The sequence below is a fragment of the Atractosteus spatula genome, chromosome 14 (assembly GCF_055471065.1).
Source record: "Atractosteus spatula isolate fAtrSpa1 chromosome 14, fAtrSpa1.hap1, whole genome shotgun sequence".
In the NCBI taxonomy this organism is placed as follows: domain Eukaryota; kingdom Metazoa; phylum Chordata; class Actinopteri; order Semionotiformes; family Lepisosteidae; genus Atractosteus; species Atractosteus spatula.
In genome coordinates this window covers 43,507,128-43,522,871 of record NC_142719.1, presented here as the reverse complement: position 1 = coordinate 43,522,871, position 15,744 = coordinate 43,507,128, and the positions used below count along the sequence as shown (strand labels likewise).

Below are 15,744 nucleotides of genomic sequence, written 5' to 3'. Positions count from 1 at the left end.
GTCCACCCTCTAATTCAGAAAACACATTAAAATGCACATCATGTAAACGCTGGAGTGCATCGTTAAATCATCTCGAATCATGAGTGTACAGTCATGGGATCACTGGGAACTGTCAACATGGATTCAGAACCTGGAGATCTCGCTGGACAAATCCCAGGGTTTTGAAGAAGCCACAGAAACACAGACACCTGGGGTGATTGTAGGTTGTGAATGTGGGTCTTCTGGAAGTCTGAGTGGCTAATCCATTAGCTGAAAGCTGTGGAAGGCAGCGCAGCGCAGTGCTGTGCACAAGGACTCAGAGGTGTCAGCCAGAGAGGGACAAGAGGAGAGGGGGGTCTGGCCTGGAGGCTCACAGGCTTAGTCCCCCTTCCTCATATGGGACAATGGTATTGATCAAGGCGTTGATGGCAAATTAGCCAGATTTGCTGATGATTCAAAGCTTGGGAGAGTAGCCAACAATCACGATCCATCTAATCTGGAGTAAATCCAGAGAAGAGTCATTCCAGGGTTTAAGGAGATGAGTTATGAGGTCATGCTGCAGGAATGTCATCTTTTCAGTCTTGGGACAAGACATCTAAGAGGAGAACTGAGTGAACTTTCTCACATTTTAAAGGTTACCAATAAGGCAGTAGTTAGTAAAAATTGAATTCAGTAAGCAGAACGCAAGTATTTATCTGAGAATGGGCTTAAAGTCAAGGCCTCACTAATATTAGGAAATGCTATTTTCCACCTGTATGCTAATGTGTGCAGACCAGGCACAGGCTTGGTGCTGTCGGCAGTTCAGTCCATGTGGAGGAGAGTAACAGGCACGCATGGCCTGTTCTCAACATCAGCTTCTTCTGGTTATGTTTGATTTGCTGGTTTGCCCTTCTTACTGTTCCATCCTCCAGTGGAGAAGTGATCCAGTGATTCATGATTGTGTTGCCTGTGGTGTTTAGCAGAGTGAGCAGTGAGCAGTGAGTGTGGTCACCAGTGTGCTACTTGTTGACAGGGAAATCGTACTAAAATTATCAGTTTAATGGAAGGGTTTTATGAAACCAGTGCTCATTGCAGCTGTTCCCATTGATGATGTTTTGCTTGGCTGTACGTAGTTTGTTTAAAGATGTCCCATCGCAGTACAACTGCACTCTCCTCGACAGCCACAAGCAGGTCCCAGCGTGACTTTCCTTCTCCACAGTAACAGTCTCATCGTGCAGTTTCACCAATAAACAGTAACACAACACTGCAAGCATAAACTAAGGCCTTCTGACAATAAAACGGTTAGAAGCTGCCATTGTACAATTCCCTATTTTATAACTTTTTTAAAACATTGAAGAAACTGCATTGTATAATTACCTATTTCTGTGAGGTTCTGTTATTATATAAATTGAACATTCTTGCTGTAACTTACAGTACATAGCATATTGCATCCATCGTCTAACTGCTCTATTCAATAGGTCGTGGTGTTGTGGACATGTTAGTATTATTCAATTGTTTGTGCCCTAGAAATACTCATTCTGTCAATTACACATTTTACTCAGGATTCTGGGTGAAATGTTTCTGGTCCTGTAAACTTTCTCCCACGGACCAAAAGCCAAGACGAAAATGAGTACAGCCCTTCCAAAAACAAGCTGCCACAAATGTGATGCATTTGTGAGTTAAGCTGTTCTTCCCAGATTCAGTTACAGTCACAGCGAGCCCCAGGGCTGAAAAAGATGCTAATTATTAATTCAATATTCCATTCTCCACATTTTGCTCCCTTAACGTGTCTGAGAAGGATTGCTGCTGGCAAGGAGGGGGATGGTTCCTGCAGTCTTACAGTCTTCACACTTTTCATATATGAAATGTACAGTATATCCATACTTTACTCAGCCTAGAATTATCTTATAGTACTATAGTTATTAACACAAATACAAGATTTAATCTTTTCCACATGTTGTTGCTATTATTCCTCCTGAATGATCATTTCACTGCTCTAAATAAGAGCTACGTAATGAAAGACCAGTACAATCCTTTTAAAAATTGTGGAGCCAGAGGAACAAGGTTGAGCTGAGAGAGGCCGTGGCTCCAGACTCCCAGAGGTTCACTCTGCAAAGTCCTATCAGTTCTGTGTAGCGTAACAAAAGTCTGCGTAGGCGAATGGCCTTTTCGCTTCATTGATTTTCTTGTGTTCTGTGATCTTATGTGAAAGATTGTGGCAACTGTGCTTGTGAGTGGCAGACAAGACACTTGTGTTTCTCACAAATCTCCAAAAGGCTTGTTCCTTCCAGCTCAATAACTCCTATTTGAACATGCCTGAAGGAAAAGAGTAATAATTACTCTTTCAAAAACAAAGAGCTTGTTCAGGGCAGTATTGACCACAGGAAGGGATGGGCTGAGGGTTGAAGGCATTTTTGAGAATAACAGAGACCCAAGACCTTTTCAGAATCATCGGGTAGCAGTGAGCAGTGATGAGGAGGTGATGAATTTATTGCCTGGTACTGTATTTTGCAAAAGCCCAGAATATTAATAGTCTGATGGCCTTTTGCAGTTGAGATCCTGCCTTTTGTGAACCTGGATGTAAGATCAGGGCTCTGAACAGATTGTGTTTGGTGCTATATTAGATATATACTATCTAATATATTAGATAAATACTGTATACTGTATTTGTGGTGCTTCTCAAAATATAGAAAACCCAGCCTCTCTTAACTGTGGGTGATAAAAAAGATTTTCTGCTGATTGGTCATCATCCATCAGTAAAAAGAAGACTATGGTTTTTTTTCATGGTGATGAAGACCGATTTTCCTCCTCACAGTACCGCCCGTGAAAACCAATTCAATGCACATCAATCAGTTTTGATTGATGTGCATCAGGTTCCATTTAAAGAACACAAAGGGGGTTTTATATCTCATGCAAATCCTGAAATAAAGACAGTTACGTCCCTCTCACCATGAGAAGAACTCCGACCTGCATGAAGCCTTTCATCGGCGCCAGACTCCCAGAATGCTGCTCAGTCCTGTGCCAAGGATGCTGCACAGGAGTTCAGCCACAGAGCTCCTCTCCGGCAGGAATCTCTTCACCTCATCTGGACGGAGGCCTCTATTGCTGACAGGCTGATGCATGATTCCACAAGGACAGGGGTTACATAGGCCGGATATTTGCCCTGAACAGTTGCTCAGACAGAGTGCACCACTCTCTATCAACTCCGTAGACGTCAGATTTATAACAGTGCACGCCCTGAGAGCTCTCGAGAATTCTGACTGAAGATTGCCAGCCTCATGGAGAGGTTCACTTTGAATATAGGATCCTCCTGTCTAGAGTGCTCCTGTCTGGAGAGCTCCTGCTCTGTTTCTAGTAAAAAAAAAACTGGGTTATGTATGAAATATCATTGTACCCTCCCTGGGGACTTCAGTGTACCTTGGAAGAGCTTCACATGGATGATAGTCTCTTTTAACTGTACCAACGTTCGGAGGTTTGAGGACTAGTAAACCTGTAATCCCACTAATATTTTAGCCCATTTGCTGGGAATTTTACTGGAGCAGCTCAGATGGTTCACCTTGCTCAAGGGTAAACCAGTTGTGTCTCTTCTGGGACCCCAACCACTGTGCCACACTGCTAACCACAATTGTGAGCACAGCTAGAGATGCATTCAGCTTTGAACCATCTGGACTTTCAGAACCAGACTGTGCAGTCAGTTCTTCTGTACAGATCTCAGTGTTGGAAGGTGGTGAAGACAGACAAAGGCCAGGTCAGCACCTTTCCTAATGGTTGTCTATGTAACATCTGCAGCATCTACAGGCCAAAACAATCCCTAATGAGGACCTGTACAGAGAGTCTGGTTTCTATTGTGTTGTGCTTGTCCTGTCAGATGAGGTGGCTTGGACAAGTGCAGAGGTCACCCCGAAAGTGACTCTAAGGACATCTGCTGAAAAACGGTGGCTGATCACCTTATCTAACGGGACAATGACAGTACTTGGCAGCCAGACATCTGTCTAACATACACTAACAGCAAGACACAGAACTGTGTTGACTGGACTCCTAAAGCTGAGGTTTACGCACATAGAGTGAGGCTCAATCCACAGCACAAGACAGAACACAAGATGGAGGAATATTGTTGCACCCTAACGTTCCCATCGGAGCAGCAGGATAATTGATCCTGCATTGTGAAGTAGATTTAATGTTTGTAAAATGTACTGCTTTGCAGTATATTTCTATATAAAATACTGATTTCATCTGTTTGATGAGACTCCATGAGTACAAAGCCCAGCTGAAACGTGTTCTCGAGTCCAGTAGCTTGTTCTTGAAGAGCGGTGTCTCTTCACTGGTGGGATGGGCACAGCATGTTAAATGCCGCCATCTGCTGGAATGAGAACTGAACTACAGAATTAGTTCAAAATACCTTTCCACAGATGAAGCAGCTCTTGAAAATAATAATAATAATAACAATGAGCATCATCAATTAAAATAATTTGACATGCTTTAAGCAAATCAATAAGCTAAAGTTGTTTTTTTTCTAAGTGCTCTGGATCTTGACAAGAAAACATGTCAACAGTAATCAATCTATCAGTCTCTTTCATATCTCTCTCTCTTAAAGATCTGTATAATTAATTTAAGTTTATGGATGAAAAGGTCTGAACAAAATACCAGAGCAAGTGTTTTTGTCCATGTTTTAAGGAATAAGAAGCAGGAAGGTCTATAGCTGTAGCCAAAGAACTGAGGCTCTGCCTGTTTCAGGAGTCTCCTTCCGACTGCAGAGCCCTGTGTCATGCACTGCTGTACACATCGGTGCCAGGCCAAGAGAGCGATGCTGTGCCCTCTGACTGGCGCTGATTAAGAGGAGAGAAGGGCTCCCCTCAGCAGCTGGGAAGTGGTCACTTTCTCTTCTGTGTAGCTGTAGGGGCCGCCTTTTTCTTCTTTCGGTTTCCTCTGCGCTCGGAGACAAAGCAACCTGGCAAAGCCTGGCTTTCCCTGCAGCCGAAATATGAAACTGGAACAGAAATAAATGCCAGTGGCCGTGAAACATCAATTATTCGTATTGCAGTGTAATTATTAGGCTTGTTCTTTCAAAGGGTTCATTTTTAAATCCTTCCCTCGCCTTTTAAATGCCTTGAAAGTGGAACTCCGGGGACTAATTTAAAAAAGTCTAGTGTGTCACCGACTGCTAGACCATTGCTTTTGTATGTGATTACTTTCACTTTCTCTCCTACCAAATTATATGTTGTCAGTCTCTGTCCAGCACACAGGCCTGCTGTTACACTGCATTGCTGTACAAGCCACTGTAATTTAGTATCCTAGCAGTTCTTTGGATATTTTATGAAGACTTTTTAAGGGTGACCTGCAGTAAAATAGATTTAAAAAGTCCTAAGTGCAGCAGTCTCTTTTAATGCCTTAAGAAAGAACAGTCAGTGCTCTAGCCTGAGCACATACTGCACCCTGCAGCCCCAGTTCTCAACTGGTTTCCAGTTCAGCTCGATTTTCAGCTGCTCAAGTGGACCCTTCCTTGAACTTATTAATTTCAAAGTGAATCTTTGTGGATAAAATAAAATCCACAAATCTGGGGAAATAAAATGATTTAGTTGAATTTAGGGTTTTTAGAGGCCAGCTGGAGTAGATACTGGGGTCATAAAGACCTAGGATGGCTTGATGTAAGTGATGACCGATTGACCGATTAATTTCTTGGAATTATAAGTGTTATTTCCTAATAATTATAAGTATTAAGAAGTAACATGTAAAAGGAGAAAGCAACTTAGCAGGAACTGCAATGACAGAAATAAACACATAAAACTGACCGAGAAGGTATCTTGCTGAGCATGTGCTCCGGTAAATAAGGATAAATAACTCCGGCTGGTCTCCTGGACTCTTCTGTCCTGGATCTTTGTTGCCTGTAGCTGCGGTACTGAAGTACGAGAACAACGTGATGAACATCCGACAGTTCAACTGCTCACCTCATCCCTACTGGCTTCCCAACTTCATGGACGTCTTCACCTGGTCGTTGCCCTTTGTTGGCGAGAAAGGTGAGTCAATCACAAGTCGAGAGGACAGTACTGGTTTTATAAAAATATTTGAGCGCTTTCTCGTGTGGACAAGGAGCACGCGGGGAACAGCAAGGTGCCAAGGTGCTCACAGTGTGTCAGTGCTGAAGTGAGGCAAATTCAGGCACAACCTCCTCATCCACATTGTATCTTCCAGAGCCTAAAAGCTTGTTGCAGTCTATTCTCCTGACACAGATCCTGCTGCTCTTTTTCAAATTAAAATATATTGCTTAAGACTCTCAAATACACTTACTGTCTTTGTAATTCTCAACAACACTGTTAACATCTCTGAAATCAATCTGTAACTAATCGAGTCATTTTAGCAAGCCTAGCATGATTCCATAAAAAGATTAGCACATAATACAATCATAAAAACACACACACGTAACCACATCATCTGTTGAATGGGAGTTTAGAATGATACAAAATGATGCTTTTGAAATGCTTTCTGGTTTTAAAAGCCAGATGACATGTTCTAAATGTGGTAGGATTTATTAAACAAACTTTATGTTTTGTAATTTTGCCAGAAAACATTTTCACTTTTCCTGACTCTACATCATTGAACGTTTTTCTTTCCATCTGAATTACACTCTATTACATTGTCAAAAATTAAATGTCTTTTTTCTTTTGGAGGTTCCAAAGATTCCTTGCAGTGTTGAGCTTATTTAAAATTAATTTTCTTATGACTTCATATTTGTTTCCATTGTATCAAAAAGTAAATCTATTTAGAATTGAAGAGTCAAATGTCAGGTGCTGGTGTTTGATATTTGATGGGATAGCAGTGTCTGTAGATACTGGGAGAAACCACCCTCACTATGTCTTGCTGTCTCCTTCAGTTACAGAGATGCTGGTGAATGTCCTGAATATTTGCTCTGATGACGAACTCATGAACGACGGGGATGAAATATTTGATGGTAAGAAAATTGTTCTCCCACTCATTTCCTTTGGAGCTGATAGAGATCAAATAGATGAGCCTGAACAGCTGATCAACTTTCTACATAAATTTAACAAAATAATCTTTCTACTGTTTGAATTATTATAATAACTGTAATAATAAATAATTATTATTGTAACTGTAATATAATAATATGTTTTCCTTATTGTATTCTTATTAAAATCAATTACAATATATAAAAACATGAATAGCAATCTTAGTGGACCCTTATCCAGCTGCTTGGAATCAACACAATAAGTGGACCAATGAAAATACTGTATAACAACACGCCTGGGAAGGACAGCTGTCTCTCCCACAGTGCAGGGGAGTCCAGGGGCACAGGGCAGCGCAGGTGCAGACAGGGCGCAGGGAGAGAGGGGGGCTGCCAGGGCAGGGAGAGGGGGACACAGTGGGGACACGGGGGGGGGGGCATTCTGGGAGCGGCACAGCAGGGCAACATGAGAGAAACAGGACAGAGAAGCGAACAGCAGAGGCAGCGGTGCTGGGCCGGGAGCTGTGGGTTTGAGATGGTGCAAGGAGGCCCTGCTGGAGGAGACAAAGAGGGAGATTAGAGGACCTAGTGAGGAGGCCTAGAATCTGACTTACTTTATACTACCACTTACTTAATGTTCCGCATTTATAGTCTTTTCACAACAGCTTCAAAACCACATTGTGGGACAAAATAAGATGATGCCTTGTGTGCAGCAGTAACTCAGCCCTGTCCAGCAGGGCTTAAACCCTGTTTCTTTACCACAGTTAAAATCACAAGAACTGCTCCTAACCAGAGCCACACTGTGCTGATAATGGTAAATAAGCACTGTTGAAGTGGACTGCTAAGATGCCTCTTGACCATCATCTCCTTTGTGTTTTACAGCCAATGCTGCAGCTGCCCGAAAGGAGGTCATTCGAAACAAGATTAGAGCTATAGGAAAGATGGCCAAAATGTTTTCAGTCTTGAGGTGAGAGCATGGGAAAAAACCTGTCCCTCTGTTGGGGGTCCTTCCCCGATCAGCCAGGTCCCAGTGAGAATGGCCACCTGGGGTGCCTGTCAAGCTCAAAGCTGCTCTGACAGAGCGTAGCCATCAATCCAGACTCCAGCTTTGTCAGCTCGGCCCCCTGAAGGATGAAACACGTCTGTGTTTAAAAGGACCACAGTCTCACACCCTGTCACCCTGTCACAGGACACAGTCCTTTAGGGCAACAGATTTCCTGCTTCCGATTCAGGCGTTCTCTTTACCGCATCGTTGTAGCAATTCTTTCCCCAGAGACCCACAGAACACGCTGTACTCTAACTAGAGCTGAGGTGCCCTGGTATATACACATCTATGTTCAAAATATGTTGCAACCCAGGTTGCAAATTCTGCATAAAAAGGTGAAATTGCCGTCTTTTCTTTCAGTAGATTCTTGTGGCTATTCCCCTCTGTAAAAGTGAGACTCGAAGCTCCCTGTCTGATTTGTACCTGGTGTTAACGAGATTGTCGTCTGGCTTGGCTCTCCACAGAGAGGAGAGTGAAAACGTTCTGACACTGAAGGGCCTGACTCCCACCGGAATGCTTCCCAGCGGAGTCCTCTCCGGGGGCAAGCAGACATTACAAAGCGGTGAGTATTGTCCTCCTCCCCGCCTCCCACCTGCCAGTGTCCTCACCTCACCTTCCCCCATCGCACGCGTCTGAGATCACCTAATGAGCTTTTCCTTCTTCGGCACCCTGTTCTTTTTCCCTGCGACTCGAGGGAGGACAGCTGCCTTCCGAGTTTCATTCCTGTGCATCTCCGTAGCCGTCGGGCCCCGGGGGGTGCAGGCCAAGCCCTGTGATGTGGGCAGCGCAGCCTGCGCTCCGGCCTGAGAGCCGCTGGAGCTGTGCAGAGGCAGTAATGGCCTTTGTCACGTCCAAGGAGCAGTGCATGACACTGACCGACTCCACAGCACAGCTGGTTACTCTCGATCGAGAGGGCATAAAAACACAGCCGGCTCCCAGTTCAAAATACACAAGGACTGCTCAGCCTTTTTGATTAGATCCCTGCTGTCTGATGAGGATGAACTGACAGCAGGTGTTACTGCTGTCATGCGTTCATTAAAGAAAATTGCTCTCTGCATTTAAGGCAAGCTGCATGCTGCATATACAGAGTGTGAATTCATCATCGTGTGATGTGGAGATGCCTTCATAAGCTTAGCGAAGTTGTAGCTAGTGGGAGAGATAGGCTCCGGGCCACCGCTGCCCCACTCACGGGGCAGTACTGTTGTCCAGATACTGTAACAGTGCGGGGTCTTGGGAGGAGCCGAGGTGAACACCAGTAAAAGTCAATGCCCCCGGTGTGAGAGGGAAAGAAAGGAAAAAGAAAAATGCACCACTTGGAACGGCGGCATCCAGACCGGACTGTTCCTTTTTAGCAGGGTCCGGACTGGAGAAATAGGAGAGCGAGGCCTGAAAACTCAGCCTACCCCAGTGAACTCTCACAGCGGGACAGGAGAGGAGACAAAAACAACAATAAGAAACAAAAAATTAGACGACCTTATGCTCTTTCTCCACAATCCCCTCCGGGACTGTTGCTATAATCTTCTCCCCTTGCGGGGGCGGCAGGACTGGAGTTCTGCTTGCTTGTCTCTCCAGGGAAGTGCTCAGTGTGTCTTAAAAGGCCTCGTCCTTCATTGGCCAGGGCAGCTGTCGTTTCTCGGGCAACGTGTCACCCTTAATCCAGGGCTCCGCCTCCACACTGAACACGCCCCCGCGACGCCCACAGACATCGCAACCAAAATGTTTTTCATTGCACATGCTGGTAAAACATATCTCACCAAATCCCACCATGCAGTTTCCTCTTACCTGTATTTAAAGAATGAAAGGATTGTCTCATCCAGTCAGGATTCAGGTATTGCCTCATGTATTTTTAGGATCCCTTTGCCACTCAAAAAATATGCATTAAAAATTAAAATAACTTGTCAAAATAAAAACAATAATCTCTCTACATTAACAATACAATCTCTTTTTGTTTGAAATTGTCTAGTTCGGACTATTTTGCATTTTGTTTTATGCTTTTTAGGGCATGAGTACATCACAGTAAACATTTCACTGCGGTCTGTACAAATACGTTTTTTGCTTCACTATGTGTGGGATAACAAAATTGTTTTGAAAAGCCTATCCTATGAATGCAGTTTTCTCGGCACAAAAACATTTTTCTATCCCTTATCAGAAAAGAAACTTCTCTGTGGTAAGGGTTGTTCCCCGGTCTAGAATCAATGTAGGACAGTGGCACTAACTGACCCCACCATGCTCACAGGTCATAGCAGTGTTAATGTCTTCACAGAGGGCATCACTGGGCACTGCCACCAGCTTCTGCTAATGGTAGTCAGTTACAGTACCAGTAACCTCCACTGCATCAGACAGTAATGCTTATATACACAGAAACGAACTTTGCAGTCTGTTTATCTCAGAGCACCATGCCAGCGTAAACCCAAATAAACAAATAGACCCCTTTAAAATATTTCAAAATATAGTTTTGAACTGTTCAGAACTGAATAGTTTAAAACTGCATCTTAACCACAACAATATGATACGTTCATTTTTCATACAGCATCTTTGTGTGAGAGTATCCATCTTACACTAAGCAGGTAATGACTTTAGCAGGTTTATGATAAGATGGTAGATTGTAGCCTCCAGGAGTTAAACTGTTTACTTTTAACCGACAAAACAACTTGAAATCATTTTACAGAACACATGAACAAATGGGGGCTGTAACTTTATTTAGCGGATTAATTTCAGATTAGGGCTAAAAACATGTAAAAAATCAGATTTGCTAAATTTGTCAGTCTCACCAACTTTTTCTAAAAAGTGTAAAAGGAAAATAGGTCATAGGAACTAAATGTATTTGGCCTTGAACATAGACGATTACAGGGGGTTTGAATGAGCAACTTTAAAGCTGGAAGATCTTACCTGAAGTTCAGGAGAGATCACAGCAGACAAGTCAATCTCATCCACCTGTTTTATATTGCAATTATTACTCTTGTAATTATAGCTCTTGTACATGCCTCTTCTCACATTTTACATCACACTCATCCCTCCTCAGCCCCATCAGCTTGTAGCTCCCCCTTGGTTAACTCCTCTCTCTGAATGGCTGGGCCTTAACCAAGAGGGTTCAGACAAAACTCTTCACACGGAAATACTCCAGAAACAATCGCAGAGCCTCCGATTCCTGGGTCGTGAAATTAACAATCGTGTTGACAGAGTCCCCCCCACGGAAACTGGACAGTAACCCGCTCCACTGCAGTCAGCAGGATGGAAGCAGGAAGGATGAGAGCTGGTTTATTTTATGAAGTCTGATTGTGTTCCTGGGTCGGTTGAGTTACTAGTGACCGAATGAGCCGTGGTGCCCTGGACTGCATCTGTCTTACTGTTCTTCCATGTTCCTCTTGCTCTCCTCAGCCACCATTGAGGCTATTGAAGCCATTGAGACAGTTGAAGACGGAGAAGGTAAAACCTCACTTTTTAAACACAGTTAAAGGTGTTAAAGGCCTGTTAAAGGTCTCTGTATTTGTACAAATGTTTAACTCTAAATGCAGGCTGAAAGTGGTAAGAACCAGAAGGCCCCCACCAGTCATTTCTTAAGCGACCCTCTCCCCACGGTCTGTGGTCTGTGAGGGGCTCTCGTGTAGAGAGGCCATCCTTTCCACTGCCTCTCTTTTCCAGGGTGTAGTTAACTCCTACACCTGCAATCAAACACACATTTAGAACATGAAAGTCAATGTGTTTTTTTACTGTGCAGTACATGACCTTCAATATCTGCTTTCTTCTTAAAATCCTCGGCCTGGTATCTCCATGCCCCAGGACAAGCTCGTGGTGCTTGCAGTGGTGGAAAAGACACTGCACCCTGGAGTAAGACAGTGAGTGAGCAGACAGTCATATGAACACCACAGTCTATTAATTAACAATACAATTCGACAAAATGAAAATAAACTGCCTTAGGTTCTTTGGTGAGCATCATGCCTGTCTGATATTCCATGAGTTGAGCTCAGTCTCTAGCTTGTGCAGTGGAAAACCACGCAGTGAGATGAAATCTGTTTTACTGTATGGTGCACAGCAACATCATATTGTATTGACCAGTTCGACAGGCTGTGCTGGAAGATTCCAGTCTGCCTTTTGATTCTCCAAAATCAACATGTGGGCAGAAGAAGAGAAAAGAAGTGTTCTTATTGTGGATCCTACACTGCTTGGACCAGGAGAGAAACATGCCATCTATTGATCCCTGTTTAATCCTGTCCTCCAAATTAGCTCTTTCCGTAAAGGGTTGATCATATCTTAGACACATGCAAGGTTTTGAAAACCTTCTTGAAAGTCTTTTCTTTAGCTTGTCATATACTGCATGTACCCTGGTGTTTCCAGCTCTGGGTACAATGTGGAAGAGACGTTTGAACGTCAGGAGAGTAAGGAGGCTGTGTAGGAGAAGAGCACAGATAAAGTCAGGACAACAGCAGCAATGGCAGAGTAGTCAGAAATTTGAAAAGAGGTTGCCAGACACGGTTATAACTGAGTCCCCAGTCCTCTCCCGGTTTCCGGCTGTGACAGAGGTTACAGGATGCGCACCCTCACTCTAGCTTGTGCTGTGGTTATTTTGCCCCCTGGGAGCGATCTCTTTAGAGCAGTCACCGGGGCAGACACCCCCCTCCAGGGCTGCGACATGTTTCTAACCCGTCTCCCTTCCCGGCAGCGATCCGCGGATTCTCGCCGCAGCACAAGATCAGCAGCTTCGAGGAGGCGAAGGGGTTGGACCGCATCAACGAGCGGATGCCGCCGCGCAAGGACGCCGTGAACAACGTGGGCCACTCCATGGGCAAGATGAACATGTCGGAGTCCAACGGCACAGACGATAACAGCAATATTCAGTGATCCCTCGGCGTTAAGACTCCCATACACATCCCCGGCGGAGCGTCACGGAGATCCTCGCCCCTCCCCCCCCGCCCCTGGTTTCCAACAGACAAACCTGCTTGAATCGATCATTAGAAACACAAACCACGCCGCCCTGTATTAGAGCCCCGAAAGCCGACGACAAGCAAACAAGCAAGCAAGCGACCTCTCCGAGGGCTCGAGCCCCGGTCAGGAGCGCGCCCGAGACTGCGTCCGCCACTTCCTGTTTCCTGCCCGCCTTCCGGGCACTCGAGCCAATCACGGCGTAGCGACGCTTCGGAAGGCGCACCATCGGTACCGGCGCCGCACATTTTCAAACTTCATTAAAGGTTTCGTTCGTAAAACATCTTATAAGGAAAAAAAAAATCTTGCTGTTGAAAATGTTTTGCTACTAGTATTAATAAAGAGAATATCAAAAAAAAATGTAAGTCTTATAAAATGTGTACAATTTCAAGATATTTGCAATGCAATCTTACCTGAAATTCAGTTTTTGTAAGAGGACATCGGCCCCTGATTCATTCTGTGTGCTAGGTTAATCATTCTTTTAATAAGCCACTGTCGACCACGTTGCTCTGAATAAGTAAATAATGCAATTTGACTTTTGTTGCTACCTTGTCACAATATACCTGATCGTTTCTCACTTGCCTGTAATTAAAAATGTACACAGTATGTTTTGCAAACTGATTTACCATTGCAGTAAAATAGAAATGACAATAATTTGTACAGCATCTATAGAACGCATCTATGCATGCGATTCAGTTCTTTATTGATACGTGAAATTATATTTGTGCTGTGTTTCAATATAGTAGGTCTGAATTATTTCTGCTTTATATTATATTTGTAAAATTATATTTTTGTTTTTTATTCTTATTTTTTATCATTTTCTTTTTCTTTTTTTCCTTTTTTTTTTGCTGTACAGGCACTGACGTTCTTTTCAAAATGTTACTTTGGACTTTTTTTCCATTCTGTTCATGTACAGAAGTTGTTCAATAGTGTGAATGAACATATTATTCAGTGAAAAGCAACAGTCTGGCTGCCAATGCATGATAGCATGGTTTATTAAAATGTAAAACAAATTAGGCACACTCCTGTGTGTGTCTCACTTTTAAAAGGAAAAAATATTATCATTCTTAATATTCTTACTCTTATTATTGAGCTTACTGTTCATTTTCTTCCACTATTTTATGAGCCTTGTTTTGTCCTGACGTGGTTTACTTTTAAAGGAATTTCATGGAATTTAACTTGTGACAATTTTCTTGTATTTTTCTCTGGAACTACGTTTTCGCATATGATTCTTAAACACAGACATTGTGCGCATGCCCTATGGGAGGATACCTTTTTTTACTCTTGAATAAAATATGCATGAATCATTTGTGTTTATGGACTTTTTTCAACGTTGTATTTATTTTAATATACAACATGTTGTGTTAAATGCAATTTAAATAAATTGCATTGGAAAATAAATTAATGAAAATCACTTTTTTTTTTTATCGGTGGACCACAAAGCTCAACGGCTCTGGGACGTAAACTGTGTACAGTATACTGTAGCATTTCCGATGACTAGCTTGGGAAGGTTTCACCACAGTTCATTTAACCCAATATGAGCTTTTGCCACTGTATGGAAAACTACTGAAGCTCAGTTCTCCTTAGATTATTATTGCTAGGGGTTTGAGAGCGTACAGCACAGCAACTGGTCATTACAGTCTGATCATCTGCAGCGCGTCATGCGGAGCACTGAGGGGCAAACCTGCTTGTTCCTCACAGGAACGCGAGAGGGCAGGCAAGCAGAACCGAGCAGCTTTAGCACACCCGAGCCCCAGCTGGCGTCGAGCTGCTCTTTGCACTTTCCTCCCTCTGTGCTGCCTCAGTGACTCCGTGCTGCTCTGTGGGTGAACGTGCTCTTACGTACAGTACATGGGGATGGACTCTGCTTCTGTGAGTCCCCAGGGTTCCTTAGGAAACAGTGGGAGGAGGAGGTGATGGAGGAGATAGTAACTCCTTCCAGCCTGGAAATCTGCTGCTGAAATAGGCGCCTATGGGTTTATTACTATCACCAAAACAGACTTTCGTTAACGAGGTGTCTAACATTTAGGCCAGAGAACCTCTGCTGAATCAACAAGATTATTTAATTGTTTGACGCAAAAATATTCCCACTGTCTGCAGTACTCCTCAAATTGATTACCGTTATGCCTGTCCTCACGGGGGCGCTGCGGAGTAGGCCAGTTCTCCTGCAGCAGCTGGCCACGCTCCTCCCACCTGTCAGTCAGGCCGGTTGCTGTGGAAACACAGTCAGACAGGAAGCCTGCTTCACCTGTGGGTAATCACCTTCTGCCTCGTCTCCAAGTGAAGCAGAAGGGTCTGACCGAGGAGTGTTCTGTGCTCTGTTATAACGTTAACGCTGAGCCTCTCTAGTTCCTACCTCACTGTGTTCCTAGTTCCCTCTCTTGCACTCTGTTTGGATTCTCATCCCTGCCGTGTTTTGTCCTTGTCTCTCGGCTCTTCCCTTGGTGCCTTGAACTGTGATTTACCTGTGTTACGCACCTTCCTGCTTCCTCCTGAGCTTGTGTATCTCCCTTTTGTGCTTTAACTTCATCTGGACACTGCCCACTTTGACCACAGGGCTGAACTGTGTTTGGCTGCCCGTTTTACTGGGCCATGGTGCTGGGGCCTCTTACACAGGGGTCCAACAGGGTCAGACGATTTCTGGGGATCTTGCTACCTGAGCCCTTGTTTACCTCACTGAACTCATCATTTGCTTAATTACAAGATTTTTTTTCCTGCACTGTAAATAAAAAGCACTGGTTAATAGCAGTTGTTTTTCTTGGGGTCCACCTATTTTAAAGGCACCCCATCTGCAGTCACTGTGTGCTTTGATTCAGTAAGATAGTAGTATTGCTTGTTAATTCCATTAAGCCATCATTTCTTC

At 43.8% G+C, this 15,744-nt stretch overlaps 1 protein-coding gene across 1 annotated transcript in view; it reads left to right on the top strand.

The window, feature by feature from the left end:
• The window catches only part of LOC148821426 (protein phosphatase 3 catalytic subunit alpha-like), a 111,033-nt gene extending 96,845 nt beyond the window's left edge, over positions 1-14,188 (top strand). Inside the window, exons 9-14 of the mRNA XM_088932848.1 lie at positions 5,847-5,972; positions 6,827-6,904; positions 7,799-7,883; positions 8,426-8,523; positions 11,340-11,387; positions 12,622-14,188. Coding sequence (XP_088788974.1) covers positions 5,847-5,972; positions 6,827-6,904; positions 7,799-7,883; positions 8,426-8,523; positions 11,340-11,387; positions 12,622-12,800 — 614 coding nt within the window. The 3' untranslated portion in view covers positions 12,801-14,188. The remainder of the gene's footprint in view (positions 1-5,846; positions 5,973-6,826; positions 6,905-7,798; positions 7,884-8,425; positions 8,524-11,339; positions 11,388-12,621) is intronic.
• The last annotated feature ends 1,556 nt before the right edge of the window (positions 14,189-15,744 follow it).